The 25,441-nt window shown below is 46.7% G+C and overlaps 1 protein-coding gene across 5 annotated transcripts in view; it reads left to right on the forward strand.

The window, feature by feature from the left end:
• Positions 1–25,441, forward strand: part of GARNL3 (GTPase activating Rap/RanGAP domain like 3) — a 134,333-nt gene that overhangs the window by 74,877 nt on the left and 34,015 nt on the right. For all 5 annotated transcript variants that reach the window (XM_036913885.2, XM_036913886.2, XM_036913887.2 and 2 more), the window contains 11 exons: positions 2,183–2,247; positions 4,607–4,670; positions 6,707–6,733; positions 11,186–11,261; positions 11,927–12,025; positions 14,041–14,144; positions 18,045–18,153; positions 20,259–20,304; positions 21,064–21,170; positions 22,986–23,101; positions 24,862–24,966. In XM_036913885.2, coding sequence (XP_036769780.2) covers positions 2,183–2,247; positions 4,607–4,670; positions 6,707–6,733; positions 11,186–11,261; positions 11,927–12,025; positions 14,041–14,144; positions 18,045–18,153; positions 20,259–20,304; positions 21,064–21,170; positions 22,986–23,101; positions 24,862–24,966 — 918 coding nt within the window. The remainder of the gene's footprint in view (positions 1–2,182; positions 2,248–4,606; positions 4,671–6,706; positions 6,734–11,185; positions 11,262–11,926; positions 12,026–14,040; positions 14,145–18,044; positions 18,154–20,258; positions 20,305–21,063; positions 21,171–22,985; positions 23,102–24,861; positions 24,967–25,441) is intronic.

Raw genomic sequence — 25,441 nt, forward strand, 5'->3', positions numbered from 1 at the left:
ACTGCTCCTCTCTGGCTTTTTTGGGTCATTGGAAGGCACTTGCCCCTGAAATCCACAGGCCAGCCATTTGCCTGTCGTTGTGAAGTCACTGTACATTGTGAACTCTTGGACCTGATGCCAGGTCTCTGCTAGTGGCTGAGCCTCCAGAGGCTCTACCCTGTTACCTGCAACCCCCTACTGGCCAAGTCAGCTGGGAGAGGGCAGGAGCGCTGCCTGACGCTCACGAATCTCGTCCTGGTGACCAGCTACCCAAAGCTACTGGGTTACTGTCCCTGGCACTTCAAACAGGTTCTACCTGGACTTCCAGATTCCCACGGAAGGCCCTACCTGGGAAGTGAGCCTCTAGACCAAATGTTCTTAGGTGCCCCCAGGTCTCACCCTGATATATGTGCAGGGTTCCCCACCCCTTCAACGCCTGCCCTTGGAATGGCGGGATCCAGGCCCCTGGCATCTGACCCCATAGCTCTCCCGTCTGCCTTCTTCCTGCCCCAGTCAGGGCAGCGTAGGGTAGGTTTCCCACTTCCACCTTTCCAGAATGGGTTTCCTCAATGTCACATCTTCTTCCTTCGGGAAATACCAGTCACTCCACTTCCTCACCTGGGACAGTTGCTAGGTCCTGGGGGAGCAGTGGAGGGGAAATATTTGCTTATACTCATTTCTAAGGATATTGTCTCTATTGCATTATAAATCGTGATAAGCACTCTGAGAGAAATAGAGAGGAAGAGATGGGAGTGCTGCTTGTAGGTGAGAGGTTCAAGGAGAGCTTCCCGAGGAGGCGACATGTAGAAGGGCCTGCAGGAGGAAAGGGCAGCAGCCACACAGAGCCGGGGAAGGGGCGAGGTGGGGAGCCTTCCAGGCAGAAGGGAGGGCAAAGACAAGACAAACGAGGCGCTGGGGTTACTTGGAGGGCGCTAGAGAAGCCGGGGGGTTGGGAGGCAGGCGTTAGGCCCAGGACCTCCAGGAAGGCGGCCAGGACTGGCCTCTGAGTGTTAGTCGGCTTCTGCTGAGAAGTGCGCTGCCTTCTCCAGAGCCTCTTGTCTGGGCTCTGGATTCTGCGCCAGGGCAGGTGAGTGTTTGCTGATGGGCTACATGGGGTTGTGGAAGGGAAATGAGGAACCGAGACACCAGAGCTGAGCGCTGGCCTTAGTGGGCAGCTATTAAGCCCCTGTGAGCCCCAGACTAGTGCTGGAGGCTGTGGGCAATCCAGAGAAGCAGATGACGGAGTGCTCCCTAGGCCCACAGAGGCCCACGTGCTGTTATAAGAGCTGAGTGTATACATCTGCCTTAAACATTCTTGCATATCTCTTCTAAACACAAAGAAAAGGCTTTTTTAAGAAAATGACTCATGCTTTGTTGTAGAAATTTCACCCAAACAATACAGCAAGTAGAAAGGCCAGGAGCGGAGCCCAATTACTCAGAGATCAGGACCGCAGCACCCTTCTAGACATCTGTTCCTTAGCACACACGCACACACGTGCACACACCCCTGCTACATAAACAGTAACCTCCGACATGCACTTCTGCACCCTTGCTGTGCTCGCTTAGCATAGCCGGATATGTGCACGTACTTCACTCTCCCTATGCGTTTGTTGGTTCCCCTGGAAAGCAGAGCTGGAAGGTGTCTTTCTATTAGAGAACAACTCTGGAGAGCCAGAAAAGCAGGAAGATGGGGAGGAAGAGCTTTACCTGTCTGTGCTGAAGGAAAACACAAATCCACGATCCCAGGAGCCCTGGGTGTCGTATCCTTGCCAGTAGCTCGTGAAGATGTTACTGTCCCCAGACAGAGGCCGGATCCCTCTCTCTCCTATTCCACACATTTCCCCTAAAGCTGCCCTCAGCTTCTCTTTAAAACTGCCTTTGGTGTGTTTGGTGAGAATAAAAGGTAGCCAAGGGAAGGGGTGAGCAGGACGTCAGATTCCGACAACTCATCTGCTCCCCCGAGCCCCTAAGGCACCTAAACCACCAGACACTAAATCCATAAACGCCGGGGCTGGGGGACAGTGGGAGATGCTGTCAAGCCTGAGCAAGAGTTTTTCCAATGTAGTTTCTGTTTATTCATATAAATTCCCCTTGAAGAAAAATGAGAAAGAGAAGACATGGGTTTCCTTTGAATGCCAGGTGAGGCTCTTTCAGAGATGGCAACTGCCAAGCTTCTCACTGATTTGGCGTTTTGATTTTCCAGGGTACCCAGAAAATATGCCTTCCCTACAGTCCCACAAAAACCCTCTCTGTGAAGTCCATCTTAAGGTGAGTACTAACGATCGAAACCCAACACCGGGAGCCTTCAGGAGTGGTTTGTTTCCTGGGATCATTCCAATGTTATCCTTCCACTTTCCCAAGCCCTGACCTTGTACCAGACATTTTGCTGGGCACTTGACACGCATTGCCTAGTGTAATCCTCACGGTGACTCTGTCAGGCAGGTGCTGTTATTAGCCCCGTTCTGTAGATGGGGAATTGGAGGCTCAGGCAGAGAAAGCCAAGACCACACGGCTAGTGTGCGGGGGAACCGAGGCCCGAGTCCAGGTCGGGCTGATGCCCAGCATCCTTCTCAAGCATCTCCAAGTGGCTTCATCGCCTGCTTGTTTTTCATATGTGCATGCAAATACTTTGATTTTGTAAAGTAGATCAAGAAATCTTTTCCCTTCAATTTTTCTGCTTTGAAATAGACGCCTGTGTCAGCAAATGCTTCTCAGAGAAGAAGGTGCTTATTCTTTGAAACAGAAAGTGAAAGGAATGGAATGGCAGCTGCCTGGCACTCAGCTGCCTCTGCCCCACCTCGCCACTTCCCTCTCCTCTCTCCCCGTCACGTGGCAGACCCCCTAGAGAATGCCACCGCTCAGATGGGGCCTGCTGCCTGTCATCAGCCAAGATGTTCCAGCATAGTAACATAGCTTCTGTTTGCCAGGCACTGTGCCAAATGCTTTACAAGCATTCTCTTGGTAAATCTTTAAACCTGCTCCACAAAGTAGATCCGTTATTATCTCCACGCCCCATGCGAGGAATCGGAGCCTCAGAGAAGTGAAGGAATTTGATAGAGATCTCACAGCTGGTAAACCTGGAGCTGGGATTTAAACCCGGGTCTACTTGACTCCAGGGCTTAGCCTGTTAACTGATACCATGTTCAATGACTGCAAGAGCTTCTCCCAGTGCCCTGGCAAGTGACTCTCTCTTCACTGGAACTAGATGGTGGAAGGAGATGGTTTTCATCGTTCCTGGCTACAAAAACTCATACTGCCGAGCTGTCTCTTAGAGTGACAGACTTGACCGTCTGCAAGAGGTTGCATCTGGCTGAGGAAGGGGCACAGATTAAGAAGTAAACAGTTCTGTATCTCATTTTCAAGCTCAATTTGGTCTCTACATTGCAGGCCTTCTCGTTTCTGCTCTAGGCCTTCTGATTTTTCTCCTGCGCAATCTGAAGCCTGAGTTAAGAAAGCTCCCTTTGGTTGAGCACAGAAATATCTTGCTGCCTCTCATTTGATGTAAACCTTAACTTGCCTTGAGAGTAGTACTTTGCATTATACTGTCTTAAGATTTCTGTCGATCTTTTTTTTCCTGAAAAGAAATTACTCCAGCTCCTTTCCTCTGTATAAAGACCAGGCATTTTGTTTAGTTTTAATTTCATTAAGTTAATATGAGCAGGGCCATTGCTTTGTAGCCTATCACTCACATTTCAGCAAGAAATTTTTTTTAAACATGGAAGATTAAAACTTGTTCAGTTGGGGCCAGTGGGAGAAAAGATTTTCTCTTTGTCACAATCATGAACTGGAAAACTTAAAAGGAAATTAAAATATAAATATTATGGAGTCAGGTAAGTGGGTTCAAATGTTGGCTCTACTACTTACCAGCTTTGTTATCCTCATCTGGGTCTTAACTTAATTTCTTTATCTTTAAAATGGGGATAAAATAGTCCTTGTCTCCCTGGGACTAAATCAGATAATGCCTGTAAGGCCTTTAGCAGTGTGCCTGGCATATAGGAAGTACCCTCTAAATATTAGCTCTTACTATTTTTACCTTTCACTTACAAATACGGGAATCCTAGATGAAAGGGGCCTTAGGGATCATCTCGTCCAACTTCCTTGTTTGACCTCTAGAGGAACTTGGGCTCAGGGAAGTTGATGTTGAACATAAAACGGTGTCCAAAGTTGAACATAAATTAATTGTAGAAGAATAATCCTGTTAAGGATGGCCTTTTGCTCTAAGTGGCTGAGGAATTGTCAGAGGAAGAAAGAAATGTCCGGTCATCTTAATTACACTTCATTGTGTCATTCTTTGCTGTGTAAATGTCAATGATCCATTTTTTTTATTATGCACAAGTAAGAATCTTGACAATTAGACAAGGTGGCCTGGAATGGATGCTCCCGATTCCTCCCTTCCTCTGTCTTTAGGAGACAGTTATGTGAGTGAAGGACAGGGCCGTGTTTAGTACACACTTGTAGTCACTCGGTGATCGCCCCTTCATTGGTCTGTCTCTGCTGTGGGCCAGGCCCTTCGGGGACTCTCGCTCTGGGTTTCCAAGAGAGTGTTCGTTTCTCTGAAGAACTGACAGTTGCTCCACATTGTTTAAATTCCACCACACTGTGGCTCATTCTGTCCATTCTCTTCCAGTGCCATGAATCTGGACAAATTTGAGAAAGGCCCCAGGGAAATTTTTCATCCTGAAATACAAAAGGTAACAGAATTTTATGCTTCAAAACTGCATAAATTTGATCACAGCCTTAGATTAGAACTGACAGATCATCAGGGATGCTGAGCCTAGGATTCTGATTACGAATCAAAACTCATCGTAGAGAACCTCACAGCCGAGATTCTGATCTGCTTGGTCTAAGGTGGAGGCTGGGAGTCTCTATTTTTCAAAAGTTCCATGAGTGATTTTGAGGCTTGGCCATAACTGAGAACTACTGAGCTTCATGGTCCTGGGCCCATGAGCTGAAAAGGTGCAGGCTCAGAGGATCTTGTTGGTTGAGAAGACCAACAAGTCTCTTTACTAAGTATGTAGAATTGAAATTGTGTGGAATGTGAGAGTTTCTCTAATTAATAAAATACAGAATGTGTTTACTGAGTTCTAACTGATGCTGAAGGCTGTGCTGGGTTCCGTGGAGAATAGACGGTAACCCAGAAAGCTGTCCTGTTTCCTTAGGACTACTGTTAAGGGAAAACAGACTGCCCTCGAAGGAAAAAAAAAAGGTTAGTCATCCTCCTTCTGATGGGCCATCCGAAGGATGTCAGCCAAACTTTTGTCTTGTAATTCCAATCAACTTAGCTCTGAAATTGTGCTCTTGAAACTTAGAAACACAGCCCTCACCAGTAGTGTGCTGATTGTGTGTCAAAGCCGAGCTTCAAGGAGTTGGGTCTGCTGGGAGGGGTGCCAAGGAGCGAGGCCGGAGAGGCAGGTTGGAAGTCCGCCCAGGAGGCAGCAGGGAGCCAGTGGGATCTTTAAGCAGAGAATCATCATTCTCGAATCTGCTTTTTAGGGAAATAAGACAGTATGAGGAGGATAGGTGAGAGTCAGACAACCTTTGCGTGCATAGCTTTAAAATACAGTTAACTTTTAAAATAAAGTTTTGGCTCTCAAGTTAGCTTACCCCAGATTTATAGAGTTGTGAATCTCCTATCTTTTGTTTTAGTTTAATTTTTAAAGTAGTATTTGTATCCTGACTCAACCACAGAAAGAACAGAGGCCAAAATGGGTGTGTTAGGTTAAACTGAAAGCAACTTTAAGCTTTGCTATGTTTAAAAGTAGTTCTTTATAGAAAATTTAAAAACAAAGTAGAATTATAAATATGCCAGTACCAGGGTGCCTTCATTACTTCATTTGTACAGATTATCATTCTTACTCCTTGCCTTCTGAGAGCCTGGGTGCAATCCTGAGACATGGAGCCCCACAAGCCTCAGAGGCCCCTCTGATGCTGCTTTCTGCATCTTGCTCTGAGCCGAGTGCATCTCTGCTCAGCCATCCCTATCTGTTTTCTGTCTTTCACAAAATAAAAAAGGACAAGAAAACAAAAATACAGCAACCTTCTGCCTATATTTACATAGCTTTGTGCCTTTTACCAAACAAAAAACACGTTCATGCTTTCCTATCTTTGTGTTTTGACTTGCTTTCCCTTAAGGAGGAACTGCTTGTGACTTCCCCTCCATTCACTGAGTGAGAGCACACACGTGTGGGCCTCGGTGGCAGGAGTGTCACTGCTGTGCGCTTTCCGTAGATTTCCCTCAGGAAGCCTGAAACCACAGGCTTAGGTATAGGGGAAAGAGTTCTTACAAATTACTAGATCCAAAAAGTAAACAGAAAATAAGCCAATCGCATGATAAAGAAGGCATCTTCCCACCACGTGGGAAGGTAGCTGATGCTATTTTAAAAGTTATTCATCTGTTTCCGGCTGCTGTACGGCAGTAACATTTTTCTTGGCCAAAGTCTTCCCAGAAGAAAGGTGTGATACACTCACTGTAAATGGACAGAGAAATGTGTTCCTTCCCGCTGCTATGCGTCATCTTTGTTTCCAGATAGTTGTGGTATGATATGACTGTCCCAAATGGCCAGGTATTTTATCAAAATCTTTAGAGCTAAATTTGAATGTTTGAAGCACTTCTGGGGGGAAAAAGGTGATGCAAGCTTCAGTAAGCTGAAGCTTGGCTTTCACAGAAAGTCAAAATAAAATAATCACTATTAAGTACGGGCATAACTTTTAAAACTTGGTTTGACAGGACTTGCTGGTTCTTGAAGAACAAGAGGTAAGTCGTTTTTTCGAGATATTTGTCCCTGCTGTGCTCTGCCTCCATATTTGTAAATGTGCTTCTCGCTGCATTATGAATACAACCTTTCCTCTGAGTCAAGCCTCTATGTGGATCTGCTCAGTGTGAACCTATTATCACTGAAAGACTCTACTGACATGTTTTTTCAAGGTACATTTCAGAGTTTTCTATGCAGCCAGCTATAAAGATATAAAAACAATCAAGCTACCTAAATATGCTTGGAAATAGGCAAGTTTTAACCTTGTGATCAGGGTGAGTCATGATGTTTTTATTTTCATTAAATTAAAAGTCAAGTGTTTGTACTATTAGCGCACTCGATTTATAGGATTCTGTATTTATTTGCGTGTTTCCATTCCCTGTTGCCCCACTTAAAAAAAAAATGTATTGGGTTTCCTAAGTACGTAACTACATAGGGAACTATCCAAAATATTATCAATAGGCAATTGAGTAATTAAATTATAGTTAATGCGCATTATACCTCTCAGTAAATGGCGATATCATTTGTCCAGTTGCTCAGGCCAAACTTGGAAAAATTCTCACACCTCTCTTTCTCTCACAGCCTGTATCTAATTCGTCAGCACGTCCTGTTGACACTTTCAAAATATATCCCTAATCCAAACATCTCTCAGGCATCATCCCCTACCACTCCAACCCCTTGACACACCCCCTTCATCTCCTGCCTGGACTACGCAGATCTCCAGCTCCCTGCTTCCACTCTGTCCTATTTTTCATAGAGTATCCAGATGGTCCTTGGAAAGCACGTCCAGTCAGCTCATCCCTATGTTCAAAACTCGAATGGCTTCCCATTGCACTCAGAGCACGGCCCCAGATCCTTACCCGGACTGTTAGGGCCCACGTGATCCGGCCCGGGCCACCTCTCCAGTCCTCCAGTCCACACTAACCATACTGATTCCTTATTCTCCCTCCTCCTCGGGGGGAGCCTGCTGTTCCCACCTGGGGGTTGCTCTTCCCCAGGAGTCTGCAGGGGTCACACCCTTGCTTGGTTAGGACTCTGCTCAGAGAGGCCATCCTTGATCACCTGTGTGAAACAGCACACCTTCTCTCCCACCCTCTGCCCTTTTACACTGCTTTCTTTTTCTTCTCCACACTTGTATTTCCATTTATTTATTCTTTAGCTGTTGCCCCACTGTGTATGTGCCATGCGATCAGGGACCTAGGCGTCTTGTTCGCAGCTGTCTCACCAGCTCAGAAAAGTGCACATAGAGGGCACAGATTAAATATTTGTTGGCTGAATAAACTTTTATTTACTGGCGTGGAAGGGTTTCCATAACGTAGTATTTACTGGAAAAAAAAGTGACGCACAGGCAATACATGCAGCATAGTGCCAATTGTCTTTATAAACAAAGATTTATATTCATTCATTCAGCAAATTTTTACCGAGCTCCTACTGTGTGTGCTCCATGTACTGTTTGAGACAATGGGGATACAATGATGAACAAGACAGGGTCCCTTGTTCATGGAGCTTCCCATCGGGTGGGAATAAGACAAACTAAGCAGGTACACAAACCCAAACACAGTTACGACAGCCCCGAGGGCTGTGAAGAAAGTAAAACAATGCAGGAGCTGTCAAGTAGGGAATAGGTTTTTCACACTGAACAAACATGGTAGATTTCCCTGCAGCAGTGACATGGCAGCTGATTCCTGCATGTGGCGCTGTAGTTGCCCTCAGCCTGCAGGCAGGAGTGCCTTTGGATGAGGCAGTGGAGGCGGAGGGCAATGCAGCAGAGAGCAGGACAAGGGAGAGGGCTACGTTTCTGTGTAGATCTGCTCTGCGTCCACACCATGCTTGTTCCTAAAGAATTCATGAACTCCACGTGTGATTTGTAAAATGCAAAACATAAAATGGAACATAGATTTCTGGCCAGCATTTGAAAAGTACAGAAATGCATAAAAAACAAAAGGAAAATATCACTTACAATCACAGAAGAAACTAGTGTTGGCATAATATCACACTGTGGTCTATATGTTTGTTATATTTGATAAAAAATTGGGATTATGCTATATGTAGTTTTTACATCTCAAAGCAACTCTACTCACTAATTTATAGGTATTTATCGAGCACCTGCACTGTGCACATGCATGCCTATTCTGGCAAACAGAGCAGAAATTTTAAGTGGGAAATGTGTAAGCTCCCCAGCTTCGCCGTTTCTGCCCTCCCTGCAGGGCCCCGGTTAACTGGTTTGGTGTATATCCTCTCATATTCTCCTTTTTGGATCTCCCAAATTTTTAAAAAGAAATAGCTGATCCCTCTATTTCTCCATGTCATTTCCTAACTAAGTGAGAGGATATTTGCTCCAACCAACATGAGCACTCTTACGGTGTATTTGTGGAGGTATGAGAAACAGGGACCCCCTGTCAGAGCTTGCTTGCTGGAGAGCTGTGTGGCCAAGCCCCTTCTTCCTAATCCTGCCAGCTTCTCACCTAGAGCATGTATCCCGATTCTGTGGTAGTGATACACTGTCGGCTGCAAAGACAGGCAGGGAAAAAGTACAGTGATGTTCCTAAGAGGTTAGCTGTTTGGTAAAACCCAGGTTTTGTTTGTCCACTGCATAGAGGGGACCCCCAGGGGAGAACACAGCATCCCAAACTGCAGCACACTTGGAGAAGGGGAGAGACATGTAGGGACGTGTGAGTCATAGGGGTACGGAAGCCTCACCTAAGCAGGACTGAAGAGGAACCCCGGGGGCCCAGTTTTGAAACAGGCCATCATTTCTTGATTCTTCTGGACTCAATGGTAGTTTCTCCATATATTTCACTCTCCACAAAAGAAGTATAACTCCTAATTCCCAAGAATGTGACTGCACATTGGTTTGTAATCATGTTAACTTTTGTCTCATAAAATTGAGAACTCAAAAGTTAAGGTCCCGTACAAGTAGGAATTACACTTATGACCTTATGTCTAGGGTGAGTGTCTGAGCAGGATCTAAGTCCCGAGAAAACCACTTCACAGGGATCCCCTCCACCAGTCACCTCCTTCCAGGGGCCCAGAGAGCCCAAGGTCTTGGGACCTTGAGAGCTCCCTCCCCTCCCCCGCAAGATCCGGAGCTGAGGGTGGCAGCCAGCCTCATGAAGAGCTGATGGTGTCGGGTTAAATGGTTTGTTAAAATATGATTTGTGGTGGTCAGGTAGCCCCTCACATCAAACTAGCGCCTCCTAAATAGCCCGTCCTAAAATCTGTCTCCTCCAAAAATAGGACCCATTACACACAGTAATACTGACTTCTGGAGTAAATGAAAACTCTGTTAATCATTGACATCACTTGGGCAGTCCCAGAAACATAATGACTTAAATGAGACCTTGTCGGTAATTTCAAGTCCTTAAAGCCCTACGCCACCCATCTTTCTGGAATTTCCACCTGAAGCAGAACAGGTCCTTAGCAAGGGTACTGGCAAGCTTGCGGCCAACCTCAGAGCAGCCCCATGAAAGCTTTTTAAAGCTGAGGCCAGTGATCAGTCGGCAGTGGGCCTCATTTCTGCCTGTGGCTCTCTGCTTCACCCACCCAAAATCGCCCTGAGAAGACTATGCCATGGGGTTGGGAAGTGCACTGAGTCAGAAGTCCAGAGACCTGGCGTCCAGCTCCTGTCCTACCTTGTACTTAGTGCTGCCCTGGGCGAGTCTCGCCCCCTGGGCTTCGGTCTGTAAAGTGAAAGTGTGGATTCTAACAGGCTGTTCATGGCTCATGGCTCTGCTCGTTGACCGAGTCCTTCTGCCCCGGGCTTGCTAGCTTGTCAGTTCAGCCGGCCCTGATCCTGGGCCTCCTGACAGTCTGCTGGTTTATTCCTCCAGTCCAGCGGTTCTCAAAGTGGGGTCCCTGCAACAGCAGCGTTAGCATCACGTGGAACTTCAAAATGCAGATTCTTAGGCTGTACCCCGGACTACTGAATTGGAAAGTCCGGAAGTGGACCTCAAACACCTTTATTTGAAGAAGCCTTCCAGGTGATTCTGCTGGCTGGTCTAGTTTCCATTTCTATTTCTAAAAGAGTCCACAAGTTATCAGCCTAAGATTGTTGTGTTAAGTTTTACATTACCCTGAGCCCTCCTGTGCTGCCTGGGGTCCGGACGGCTGCTGCTGGCTTGATCAGAGGACAGCACCCGTCCTGTGAGTCCCTGCAGGCCATTCGCTCTGAACACTTTTGCCACAGAATCCTGGCAGACACCATTAATAATGAAATTACAGATGAATTAACTCACATAAAAGCATAGAGGTGCATCTGTAAGTTAGACAAATCTATCAAAATAAGGGAATGATCGTTGTTAATGTCGGTCAGAATTGAGATGGAGGGAAGGGAAGTGACACCCCTCACATCCGTTCCAGTCCCTGCAGGTTTTGTAAGTAAGGATCAGCTCACCTCGTAACTGTAGAATTTGATGATAAAATTTAATTCAACAGCTTTTGTTTTCTCTTGTAAGGGCTCTGTGAATTTCAAGTTTGGGGTTCTTTTTGCCAAAGACGGGCAGCTCACTGATGATGAGATGCTCAGCAATGGTGAGTGTCTCCTGCTTTCTGCTCACAGAGATGCCGTTCTGCCCCGTTGTAGTTTTGATAACCCAAACCAGATTGCCTGTTGAGTTAGGGTCTTTAACCAAAGAAACAGCCAGTTGTTGCACTGAAATTTTTAGGGTACGTTTTTGGGTGAATTTTGTCTGGCAGATGTTGCCCGGTTTCGTTCCTTTGACAGATATTTATCAGTCACCTAATTTGTACCAGGCAGCGGCACCAGAGCTACAGTCTAACTGGAAAGTTACATGGGATTTGAAGAATTTGCTTCTTCATAGTCTTAGTAGCGGAAGACTTTTCTCTGTGATTTTTTTTTTTGGTGGGGAGAATTATGGAATGGGGCCATTTTCCTGTTGCATAGCACTTTTCCTGTTAGTCCTGGTTTATTGTTCATGGAAGCATTTAGTCACAATGTTTTCATTTCGCAATGCCGGACACTCGTGACCCCAGCCTGGCAGTGGCGAGGCTGCCTCAGCCCTGTAGTTTCCCTTCCCCCCAATTCCTGGGGACCTCTTACATGGTCTCCAGGAAGAAGGAAATGTGATCTCTCCACTCTGTCCACCCTTTGCCCACATCTGCACAGCTTACTGCATTTCCCAGTGGTATAGAAAATGAGAGTTTGTACCTTCTCCTTACTGTACCTCTTCCTACAGAAATCGGAAGTGATGCTTTTCAAAAATTTTTAAATCTCCTGGGTGACACAATCACGTTAAAGGGCTGGACGGGCTACCGCGGCGGTCTGGACACCAAAAGTAAGCTTGCCCTGTGACCAACTCTGTTATTATTTGTGTGACTTTGGTTAGCCAACCTGATCTGTATCTGGATTTGTACCAAGACAGGGGAAGCGGTGGACTAAAGAGGGTAAGAGGGAAGTGGAGCTTCACACCTCATCCAACACAGGTCCCTGGACACATCTGGGGGCTCCACTGTGACTCAGCCCTCACAGCCTCAGGGTGTACCAGGCCTGTGCCAGGCCCTGGGGATATAGCAGCGGATAAACCAACGTGGCCCCTGCCTTTCTAAGAGCTCGTAGTCTAGCGGACAACACAGACGTGAAACATAATCACCAACTACTTTGATGCTGAGTACTTGGAGGAACTAAGAAGTATAGGGCGCCATAGGGACATTTTGCCTAATCTCGGGGATTAGAGAAAGCTTTCCTGAGGGAATGATGAGTAGGAATAATAGTGTCTTGAGGAGAGAAGAGGATTTCAAGTAGAGAATGTCTGTGAAGTCCTTGAGGCAGGGAAGAACCTGGTATGTTCTAGAAACAGAGAATGCCTTTATGGCTGGAGGGAGCAGAGGGACTAGAGGAAGGGGGAGGGAGGATCCACAGGGAGTTTGGGAACATTAATAATTTTGGATTTACTCTAAATAGAATTGGATGTCATTAAAGGGTTTTCAGTAGGGGCGTGCTGGGATCAGATTGCCCCTTTGAGCAGAACTTGTTGGCCGCAGAGGAGGGAATGGTCCAGAGAGTAGTTAAGAGGAGCAGCCAGTTAAGAGGCAGTTGCAACCGTGTGAACAAGAGCTGATTGCCTTGGCTGGAGAGGATGGGAGGTTGCAAGGGAGAGGAGTGGACTGATTCAAGAGCCATTTTAAAGGTAGAATCGGTTGATGCTATGGGGCTGATTGAATCTGGAGACAGAGAGGAAGAGAAATCACAGAGGACACCTGGCTTTTAGGCTGGCCACCTGAGTAGTGGTGGCCGCAGCAGTGAGAGTGGGAACATCTGAAGGGAAACAGCTTTGGGGGTGGGGGTCTGCAGAGGCCAAGGGCATAAGATCACAAATTCAGATTTGATACCACGTGCTGTCTTGGCATTGTATAGTGTTTCTAATTTTCTCCTATGCTTTTACTTCTGTCTGTTGACTTGCTCATCCTGGTGAGCCAGCCAGGTGATGCTAGGTTCATCTGGCCTAAATTGGACAGGCTTCAAATCCCTCTGGGAGCCTCATCTCTCCCCAAGCTCATGTCAGTGTCATTTCACAGATTCTGTGTAGGGAAAGATAAACAATTTGTGAGAATAACACTGTGAATAATGTAACTGACAGATACATGCAGACCACTGGTCAGGCCCCAGCTTTACCCCAACGAGCTGCCTGTGCACATGGGGGGCCCAGGAACGCCTGCAAATTCATCGTCCCCATTGCCAACTCTCAGCCTCTCTGCACAACTGTCATCCGTTGAGCCCTTGCTTATGGCTAGGCGCTCTGCTAGCACTTTCCAAGTATCATCTTGTAAACATCCCTAGGAGTTAGATACTATTTCTGCCCATGTTCAAATTAAGAAACTGAGGCTCAGAGAAAGGTGACTTGTCAGAAGGATCATAGTTAATGAGAAATTAGTCCAAGTCTGCTGAACTCCAAAGCCCATGCTTCATCACTATACAGGTCTGCCAGGGATAGGCTTCCTTTGGTTTTATGGATGTGATAATTATTTTATGTCATCTTGTATTAACTGTGTCCTATACACCAGCAGCAAGAATTGTAACATATTCTCCTTTCTAGCCCAGGCTTTTCATGACATCCCCTACTCCAAGGCAAGGCATGCATCCGACAGCATGGGAGCTTGGAGGGGGAAGAAGGGGTTTCTGCATCAGCCAGGGCGTGATCTCTACCGCTGCTTCCACTGAGATGGATAATCCAGAATAATCTTTGGGAATGTACTGACTATGTGCTACATTCCCCTCATCTACAAATAAAGACTATTTCCTTATGGTCTCCGCATTCTCTGTGGTCGCTAAACACATACTTGTATTTTACAGACGATACCACAGGGATCCATTCAGTTTATACTGTATACCAAGGGCACGAGATCATGTTTCATGTTTCCACCATGTTGCCGTATTCCAGAGAGAACAAACAGCAGGTACGTATGAACACAGACTCCCTGAGAGCACGCGAACCATCAAACAGTGACCTAAATGTGGAGAAATATCATTATGGTTTCATGGAGTTAGAGACCACATATGTTCCTATGTGGGCTGAGCTTCAGGCACCGAGGTAGGGATGTCGTTCACCGTCTGTGTATTTGAACTTTCTCCGAGCCTTGGCAGAGCCCTCCTCGCTGATGCTATCAGCTCCCTAAAGAAAGAAAGGACCAGAGGGAGTAGAGTCCGTGCGTGAACCGGTGTGTACTTGCATGTGTGAGTGTGGCTTTATAGACTCCTAAGGGACTGTTTGGCATATGCGTTGCCTTGTCTCCATGGCTTCTCCTGCTGTGCCTGTGTCGCGTCAGAATGAGCCGATCTGGGACACAAAATAAGCAGTCCTGAGTGGTGGCTGGCAAACGTCCTTGAGGCCAATGCAGAAGGTCAGCGCCGAGTGCCTGCGTGGGCCCCGCCACAGTGGGCAAGAGGTGCCCGGGACCTCCTCACCCACCCCAGAGACTGGCCGTTTCTAGGGAAGAAATTTCCGACTCGTTGGAATTTAGCGAGAACAAAGACACTTGCTATTGGGTTTTGAAGGATTTGGGGGGTTCCATTTAACTTTCTATTTAATTTTATCTTTTTATACATCGAAGGCCTCTGAATGAATAAATATCACAAACAAGAGTGGACAGTTGTTCAGCAAAGACTTGTAAGAAATATGAACCTAGAGAGGGTATGTGATGGGCTACAAAGCTTTTCTTTCTGAGCACTTGTCATTTTTATTTCAATCAGACTGCAGTAAGGGGGAAGATGCAAGGCAGATCAGTGGGCTAAAACAGGCCGTGGAGTCGGGGGGCACAAAGGCGCCTCGGGGACATGGCGGTGAGGGGTAGGAAGAGGGGGTTCTGTTGGGTGGTTTGGGGCCTAGAAGAAGGAGTTGCTGGATTGTCTTGGAGGCAGTGGAGACCGCCGGAGGTTTTAAGCTTGTTCTTGAAGGTAACTGGGCAGGTGGAAGCAGGAAGTGCCTCAGCGCAGGAAGACTGCTTACGTGGCTGAGAGTTCCTTCTGCAAGGCGTCTTCCTCTCTGTGGCCGAGCGTACCTGCAGTATTGCTACCGGCTCCGCGTCTCAGGAGCTGAGGCCCTTAGGATCTCAGGGTGACGTGGGGAAGAGAGACCAGGCTGACCTCCCCAACAATCTTGAGTTGTACTGAACGATAACCTCATAAAACTTCCATTGAAATATTTTACAATCCTCCTCCTCCCCCAGCTCCAACCTTTTTAGCCCTATACCTTCACCAGGACTGCCCGTGTCCGTGACAGCTAGGGGCATTAGCCAGAGACAGACGCACAAAGATAACAGTTCAAGGCAGGTCTTTAACTGTATCTTTGGTGGGGATGTGGGGGGCTGTTGGCACAGCAGGGTGGACAGAACTCACCAGGAGCACCGAGATGTCCCCAGGTGGGCCCTGGTGTCCTCAGCATCTTGGCTGCTGTGTGGCTCGTGAGAGCTCGGGTCCTGCACTTGCCCAGCATGAGCAACGGGAAGGAGGTCAAAGCGCCCAGGAGGGCAGAGAAGGCCCCGTCTCTGGGAGCCTCTCTCTGTACCTGCCTGTGGCTCTTGGGGGCCTTTGGAAATGGTTAAAAAGTCAGAGGCCAGCCTGGCTCATAAAATCTTGGTGACTTTGTGACCTCCCACCATCTGGAACAGTAGTGGAATGGTCCAGGCCGTATCCCAAATCTGTTGTAGAGAAATGAACTTTCACCAAGAGTCTGTAGGTGCTAGTATTACAATAGCTTCTTACATCTCTCCCTCCTCCCACACCATACCAAACACCATGATGGGGCAGAGGGCCGTGTGGATATTTGCCCTGTAGGGCCTCACCTCCTTCCTGCATCCTGCAATCACATCTCCAAGTCCCCCAGCGCTCCAGTACCAATGGGAGCCCAGACTCTGTGGTCAGCCAGACGTGGGCCAAGCCTTGCTCTGCCCCGAACCAGCTCTGTGATCTTGGCACGTTCTCTGCATTGCCGAGCCCCGGGGCTCAGCTCTTGGTCCTCTTCTCTTCCCACACTCCTTCACTCCCTGGAGGATCTCACCCAGTCTCACGGCTTTAAGTGGCTTTTCTATGCTAATGACACCTGAATTCACATCCCCAGCCAGACCTCTCTTGAGAAATGTAGACTCAGGTGTGCAGCCTTCTTCTTGACCCCTCCACTGGGTCAGTGTCAGAATTGCCTCCCTTTTTAAGGCTGAATAATATTCCATTGCATGTTTACCACATTTTCTTTATCCATCCATCCATTGATAAACATTTGACTGTTGGACACCTTTTGGCTAGTGTAAATAGTGCTGCAGTGAACACTGATGTTCAAATATCAAATGTTTGAGTCCCTGCTTTCAATTTTTTGGTATATACCAGATATGGAATTGTTGGTTGTATGGTAATTCTATGTTTAATTTTTTAAGGAAGCTCCATATCATTTTCTACAGCAGCTGTACCATTTTATATTCACACTAGCAATGCACGAGAGTTCCAATTTCTCCACATCCTCAACAACACTGAGTATTTTCTAGATTTTTGTTTTGGTCTTTGTTGTAATAGCTGTCCGAATGGTTGTGAAGTGGTATCTCATTGTGGTTTTGATGTGCTTTTCCTAATAATTAGTGATACTGAGTACTTTTTCATGTGTTTATTACCCATTTGTAGATCTTCTTTGAAGAAATGTATAGTCAAGTCCTGTGCCTATTTTTAATTAAGTTATTTGTTTTTGTTGTTGTTGAGTTATAGAAGTTCTTTATATATTATGGTTATCACCCCTTGTCAGACAAATAATTTCCAAATATTTTCTCTCATCCTGTGGGTTGCCTTTTTCCTGTTAATAATTCTTTTGTGCCTTTAAGGCACAAAGGTTTTGAATATTGATGTAGTCTAATTTAGTTTTTTTCTTTTGTTGGCTATGCCTTTAGTGTCATATCCAAGAAATCACTTGAATTGAATTGAATTGAATTGAAATGATTAGAACACCTCTAACCCTTAGTTTCCTCATTTTCAAAATGGCAGTAATACCTAATATGAAACAGACAGGGATCCGGTTCTCCAGGAGCTTACAGTGTAGAATAGGGGACACACCAGGGATCCATGGAGAACAGTGAATCATTCTGGTCAGCCTATTAGGCCAAGGTCTAGGACAGGGTTTGGCAAACTATGGCCAATGGGCCAATCCAGTGTACTGCCTATTTTGTTAAATAAGGGTTTACTGGAACGTAGCCATGCCCACTTATTTATGTATTTATTCTCTGTAGCTGCTTTTGCACTACAACAGCAGAGCTGCATGGTCGCAAATAGGCAATATGGTCTGCAAACCCAAAAATATTGCCTGGCCCTTTTCAGAAAACAATTTGCTGACCACAGGCCTAAGAGATTATTTTGGAAAGGTCAGCTGGGGTCAGATTAGGTAGGGCCATTGTTCTCACCAAGTTTCTGTTTCAGAGCTAGCTAAAGCATTTATAATAATACACATATTTGAGGCCCATCCCCAGGGAATTCTGATGCAATGTCTCTTGTCTGGGGGCCTTGAACACCAGGCTTAGGAGATGAAGTAAGAGTGAAAGTGAACACAGTCAGAGCTGGAAAACGGGAGGGAGTGGAGGCCAGGAGGTGAGTTAGGAGGCTTCTGTGGAAGGGGAGGCAGGAGGAATTGCAGGCCTGAATTGAGAGAGGAGCAGAGGAGAGCCGGGAGAGGGGGCCGGGAAGTAGGGGAGGCAAGAAGTCAGAGGGGACTGCAGTTCGGGGCTCGGCGGTCATTGGTTTGGTTGGTGATGCTGTGTTAGTTTCTTAACCCTGTGAATGCACCATGTTTGAGTGACCTCAGTGATGTTATTTATTCTTACGTCCAGGTGGAAAGGAAGCGCCACATTGGAAATGATATCGTCACCATTGTGTTCCAAGAAGGAGAGGAACCTTCTCCTGCCTTTAAGCCTTCCATGATCCGCTCCCATTTTACACGTATCCTGGCCTTTGTGAACACTCCTGTTTATAAGCAAACTATTGGTCAGCCTCATCGACTTAAAATGGCCCTCCAGCCAACTGTTACAACTGCCTTGTGTGTTATCGCTGTTTTGCATCACTCGATTCTGAGACCCAGCATTGTATTTCTCCCTCCTCTCTCCATCCATTGGTAGTAGATGAATTAATTCTCAAAGAATTCTTGACCTCTGAAATGTCTTTCTCTTTTGTCAGGTTGTCTATGAAATGAGGGGAACTTCCACCCATCAATGATAAATGAATAAAAAGAATTATAGGTAGTGAATCCTCTGAGAAATTTGCTTTAGGTATAAAAACTTGCAAGTTAAGATAAAAAGCCAAAATAATGTTTCTTTGTTGATTCTCAGCCCTAGTAATAGATGCTGCATTACCATGTCTTGAAATTTGAGAAATGCTAGAGTTAATCATATTTTTATCTGCTTTTGCTCTTCTTCCTTGAATCCCTGTTTAGGTCATAGTGCTGGCAGAGTCCTGCTGAGGTTCTTGGCAATGTTCACGCTCAGCTCAGATGGGCATGGCACCTGAGCACGGCCAGCCTAACCGACACCCAGTCGTAGCCCTGTTGCTCTGGGTCACAGGCCATGACAGTGAGACTCTAAGGTGGTGCCTCTACAGGCTGTATGTAATAAGTAAAAGGCAGCTAAGAGGCATGTTCGGAATAAATTCTGGTCTAGTTATTAATGTCCCCTGGAGACTCCAGTAAAAATGCTCGGAGTCAGGACCGTTGCGACTCATTGCATCTGGACGTGGATTGCTCTGCATAGTTTGACTTGTTCATTTTAACCTAACAGTATAGCCAGTCAGTTTTTAAAAGCTGAAAATTGCCCAGTTTATACCATGAGGACAGGGACGGAAATGAAAATGCACCCACACTTTAATAACTGGTTTGGCTCCCAAGTGATAATCTGCTCTTTTCCCTGGGATTTAGGACAAGTCTTTTCCCCTTCCTGCTGTGCATCCTCTTGTAGAACAGAAAACTTCTCCAGGTACAATGCAGGAGGGCAAAGGAGGTGACGCTAGGTGACCGAGAGGGACTCGTTACATTTCTGGAATTTCCTGTAGTTGTAGATTTGGGGCTTGACACATTTGTTTCTGGAAAGGGACAAGCAGATAGTTGGTGCAGATGCTGTCTGCTGCGCCCGGGAATGGAAACACTTTGAGGGATCGGTGGCTTTTTATTTTATTTTTATTGAAGTATAGTTGATATACAATCTTATATTAGTTTCAGGTATACAACACACTAGTTCACCAGTGACCTACATTATTACACCTTCACCCCGACTGGTGCAGTTACTATCCGTCAACATAGGAAGATGTTACAGAATCACTGACTATATTCTCCGTGCTGCACTACCATCCCCATGACTAACTTTTGTTATGATTGAGAATTTTTTGCGCTTTTATCCCCCTCACCCACCCCAAGCCTTCCCCCATGGTAACCACCAGTCACTGCTCGGTGTCTGCGAGTCTGCCGCTATGACTGATGGCTTTTTAGCCCGAGCTAAGGAAAACTGGGTGGGAGATGGCCAGGGAGGAGGAAGAAGAGCTGGACAGGGGTGTGGTTCTAGTGTAGACACAGCGAGCCTGACACAAGCAGCACAGACTCATCTGAGAGGCTCCCACCAGCTATATTGGTTTGTTTTATCTGCCGAAGCCAGAAGGAAGGTGAAAGTGGGAATATTTAAATTGCTTTTCTTTTCAAAATGTGTGAGGTGAAGTCTATGACTGATTCCACACTGGGGTCTCGTTTTGTATCTCCAGGCAAAGGAACTGCTCCTCGTGCTTTGTTGGCCATTTGGTTTGCTTCACACATTTGTTCGTATTGCTTTTATGACAGATTTGGAGACTTAGCGCTTTCCCCAAAGGAGGAGCACACGGAGGTTGAACCTGTGTCTTCCGGGACTGTCTCTTTTAAAGAAATCAAGCTTCCCTCTCAACCTACGAGTGACAGGGACTCTGACCACCGCGTGGATGTCTAGGATGATTCTGCACAGGGATTTTCAAACCACAAGCCGTTGACTGTGAGCATCAGGGTTGTTGATTAATTTCCTTAACCATCCCCACAGATATTTTTGCCTTAGTGAGGTACGATCAACAAAATGACAATTATAGGTAGGTAATGACTTTTTCGTGATTGCTTGTCTTAATTCATGTTTACGCATTCGTTTGACAGTCATTTTATGAGACTCTTGGTGCACACATTTCCTGACTGATTTGATGTGAGGTCTTCACTGCATGGAACTTTCTTCAAGGTCACCACCTCTTCAGGGAAAACTTGTTCCATGTGGTGCGGTAGACCCAGGGTCAGGGTACTCTACAGTGGGCACACATTTGGTATGTTTGATCTTGACCGGAGAACCCCCTTTCCATAGGCCACAACCTTGCCCATTTATCCTTCTGTTCTCAAAAAATTAATCTGTTAAAAGGTATCATGATGTTGTGAAAAGAACATGAATTTTAAGCCCAACAGATTTGAGTTGGACTCCCAGCTCTGTCATTTATTACCTTTAAGGCTTTGAAAGAGGTGATTATCTTCTTGGAGCCCTGGCCTCATCTGTAGACTGAAGGTGATGATACTACCTCAGCAGGGTGGGGAGAGGTGGTCAGTGCTGTGCAGCGGGGCTCAGTGGGGGCTTTGCCACTATTCCTGGGGTGCCTGACCTTGCTCACAGCAAAGGATACAGGACAATTTGGCCTCTGCCCTCAAGCACATAGGACATGCCTGGTGACCAGGGTGGCTCTAGAGAAGGCATGCTGTCGTAAAATAAATATTCCTAATACATCACATAGGCAACCAGACAAACTTAAAGTCCAAATACTGGTGATCTTTGAAGGAAAACCAACTAATTCTGAAATGTTCTCTGTACATAGGCTGAAAATATTTTCAGAAGAAAGTGTACCACTCTTTGGCCCACCCTTGCCATCCCCACCGGTGTTTACAGACCGCCAGGAATTCAGGGACTTTTTGCTAGTGAAATGTAAGTTTCAATTTTGAAATGTTTTTGCACCTTGTTGTACATCAGAATCCATTTCTTCAAATCCCCTCAGAATGCTGTATAAAAAGATACAGTTGTGTAAGCACTGATCCATTCCATATTTGTTCATACTTCCTATAAAATGTATGTAGTTTTCTGGCAATGTTGTACCGGTTTTCTCCTGTGTACCTACCATCCTGCTCACCCGCCTTGAAGCTTATCTACTCTCACCTGCTCACAATACCAGGGGACCTCAAATTACCATTTTGCTTAGGGTTCTGATACAACCAGTCCTTGATCTCTGCTTATGTATGTTTCCATGCCTTTTGTGAGAGAGTGGGAAGGAGGTGGAGCAACGAATGGTCATGCATGTGTTCTTAGGGATGGGAGAGTTGTTAGGGAGTGTGTGTGTGTGTGTGTGTGTGAGAGAGAGATTCGGAGAGGACCCAGAGGGAGAGAGACGGAGACAGAGGGACTATGAATGACGCATGGAGAACCTGAGCCAGGGTCACTAGCTGCTGAGGGTACATTTCTGCTCCACCAGTAATACCCAGGTGCCTGGCCGTGAGCCCCCAGTTCTGAACCACAAGAGCTCCGCTACGTTGCTCCCCCAGAATGCCCCTTGGTTATCACAGCTGAAAGATCAGCTTGCAGGCCAAGTAGGCAACTCCAAGATAACAGGAAATGGCATTTCTGCAGAAATTTTGACTTTTTCCCCTTATTCAGCCAAAACAAGTCATTTTAAATGGATTTTTCTGGAGTACTAAAGAAAAAATATCCTCAAACAAAAATTCCCTATTAAAGAATTAGAAAAAAGAACAGGCATGCGGAGTTTAAATCCCGTAAGAGGCGTCTTGCACGGACAAGCTCCGTTTGCCCCCCAACATGCGGATGCTGTCTAGGCAGTGCCCCTTCCCGAGGCCTTCACTCCCCAGTCTGTGAGCACCGCCCTTCCTTTGACCCTGTGTATGAGAAGAACAAGAGTTAATATGTATTTAGTTCGATACACCTAGCACTGTGCTAACTCTTTAAATGTATTATATCATCTAAATTCTTACAGTGACCCCATACAGAAATACGGTTATATCCATTTTACAATGTAGAAAATTGAGGCCCAAGAACCTAAATGATTTGCTTATGTCTGCACAGCTGGGATTCAAACCCATAACTTGCTGTCAAGCCCTTAACTTCTGTTGCACACCATCTGATCTGTGCTCTGATGTGGAACTGGGCATGACACCTGATTGATTCTTAGTGTCTAGTCCACTAAACCACCAGCTTTTTGTTTCAGAAAAAATGTCCATTAGGCTAAGAATCCCAGTACTCTTTAGGCATTAAAAAGTACAGCCAAAAAACACCTTTAATCCTGTTGAATGGCATCCTGGTGGTTTGGCCCACGTGTTGGATGGGTGGACAGGTGGATGGATGGATGGGATGAGTGGGTGGGTGGATGGATGGATGGGTGGGCGATGGGTGTATGGATGGGTGGGTGGGTGGATGGGTGGGATGGGTGGGTGGGTGGAATGGTGGATGGGAGCAGGTTGGGTTTGTACTAGGTCTTCATGTATTTAGATATATCCTCTTCTCTGGAAGCTTTCAGTCCAACGGTGAAGGTGAAATAGTCATACCTATGTATGGGCTTGTATAGAGAAGTTTAGAGAGTCTTTAAGCATTGTCCCATGAAGGAAGGGTAATACTAATGGTAAGACCAGTATTAGGGAAGTGGATGGTGTTCACTGTGAGCCATTTCCTTGAGAAGGACATTCTCCAATAACATGTTAATATTTGTAACTCCCTTTATAACTTGATTTATTTCAGTAATTAATGGTGAAAAAGCCACTTTGGAAACCCCAACATTTGCCCAGAAGCGTCGACGTACACTGGATATGTTGATCCGGTCTTTATACCAGGATTTGATGCCAGATTTGCATAAGGTAACCCTGGGTCCACGGTCTTCCTTCCTTCTCAGGGGTCTGAGCTGGGAGGACAAGTCCCAGAAGGCGCAGGAGTTACCTGAGCCTTACTGTCCACCATGGGCTGACATTCTTAGTGCCACCACAAGGAGGGGACATTGAATGTTAACACACCGGGACGTGGTTTTCATAAAACCAGGGCCTGTGGACATCGAGGTGCAGGCTGAGGACATGAGTGTCAATCAGCAGTCCCCAGAGCATCGAGCTTCCTTCTGGGGGACCGCTGTCCTTGGTGGCACTGGTCAAGCCTACCAGTGCCATAGCGCTGATGGAAAGGCAGATGTGGGGATTTGGATGCTTTCTAAGATATTTCCAGAGACTTACTGGCCAGCCCCATATTCAGGCACTATAGTAGCAAGCGCTTACATTTCCTGAAAATCCATGTTGTGCCCGACGTTTCCTAGGCTGAGGGTATGTCCACACTGATGAGACCTGGTGCCTCCCTTAGGGAGCCCAGAGCCTCAAGGGGTACCCGTACTCTTTGGAGGCTTCCAGACTCAGTGTGAGATCACCAGATGTCAGAGCAAAATCGCCATTGTTTAGCAGCATTTCCTGCATTAACGAGGAAGCACAGAACAGGAGGGGAGCCTCCCCTAGAGTCCGTGCGTCTGTGAGCTCCAGCAAAAGGCCTTGCTGACCGCGTCTGCAAGGAAATGTGCCTCAGCTTTTAGGCGCTTGCCCAGGCAGGGGAAGGACATCAAAAAGAGCTAGCGCTCCTGTGGCCCCTTCCCTGTCGCACAGGGACCACCACCATTTTATTTATAGGTAACCTTGCCCACTGGCTCGTCCGCTCACCCCACACTGGATTGGGCCAGACTAGCCACAGGGCCCTGAAGAGCAGGCCATAATCAGGAATCTATCATTTCCTTTTTCCCTGAAGATCAGGGAAGGGGGCTGAGGGTGCCAAGACCAGCATGTGATGTCCTTGGGCAGGCTGTCCTCAACCCCCACTGAAACCACATCCCCCTGTTAAGTGCTCGGAGATACTCTGCAGACTTGCCCTGCATAGAAATTATCCCATGTGCCAATCACATAATCAGTTACTGACTTTGTCTCTCCCATTAGACTCTGTGCTCCACAAGGGCAGAGCCCGTGTACGTCACATCCCCCAGACCTGGCAGAGTAGTAGGTGCCCAGCCAATACTTGCTGACTGAACAAGTGCACCCCACCTCGGAATACGGTCTAAAAGAGAATTAACACTGAGTATGTGCCCATGCGCTGTGCCGAGCACTTTACATTTGTTTCCTTATTTAATCCTCATTAACACACCTGGGAGACAGGTATTAGCCACATGAAGACATTGAGACTCAGAAATTAACTCACTTGCCCAGAGGGCCACAGAGTTGCACAACTCCAGGGGCAACCATCCACACAGAATTCTGTTTGTCATATTCCAGGAGGTGGCACACTAGAGAATGGGATCCCTGGAACTGGGTGACGTGGTGGTTCAATTGCACTGTTAGGAAGTTAGTAAGTAAGGAGCTTGCTTCCACAGCCCATGCTCAGCCACTGCGCGGTGCTGGCTGTCCACCTGCCCTCTCTATCCCTAGCACCTGGCGTCACCTCCGACACCTGAGTGGTGTTCCATAAGTGCTTAATTGAATGGATACAGAAGGTAGAAATAGAGCCACTTGGACCAGTAGGTTTGTGCATTAAGAGAAGCCAAAGGATGAGACTCGACAACCATTTTTGAAAGTCATAACTTGTTTTTCTTTTTTAGAACATGCTTAATAGACGATCTTTTAGTGACGTCTTACCAGAATCGCCCAAGTCAGCACGGAAGAAAGAGGAGGCCCGCCAGGCAGAGTTTGTCAGAGTAGGACAGGTGGGTTTTACTCTGAAACCTTTTTGTGCAAGACATGCAATTGTGAGTCTGTCCAAACCAGAGAGCCTGCCTGCAAAGGCTTCGTGTTTGCCTACCCCCTTGTGCTCTGGAAATTCGCGTAGGATCGTTGTGGAAATGGCGAGGGAGGTCTTTGATGACCATGTAGGCAGCATGCTCTGCAGCCCTGAGTGAGAGAGCAGAGCTCTCTCAGAACGGGTGCTACTGACCAGAAGCAGGAGACCTCGGCACCCAGGCTGGACTCCCTCTTGTCAAGGGAGCACATGCCGTATGACTGCCTCCTGAGCATTTTCTGAAGGGAGAAGCCAGTTTGGGAAGAGCACCTTGAACCTGTCAGGAGTAAGCAGAGAGGGGTGGTGTCCTCACAGAGGACCTAAATTTCCACGCGACTGCTTGGTGGTTCCCAGTTGTCACGTTATTCCAGATTTTGGAAGAACTCACTCCCCATTTGACTTGC

Source organism: Manis pentadactyla, chromosome 3 (genome assembly GCF_030020395.1).
Source record: "Manis pentadactyla isolate mManPen7 chromosome 3, mManPen7.hap1, whole genome shotgun sequence".
NCBI lineage: Eukaryota > Metazoa > Chordata > Mammalia > Pholidota > Manidae > Manis > Manis pentadactyla.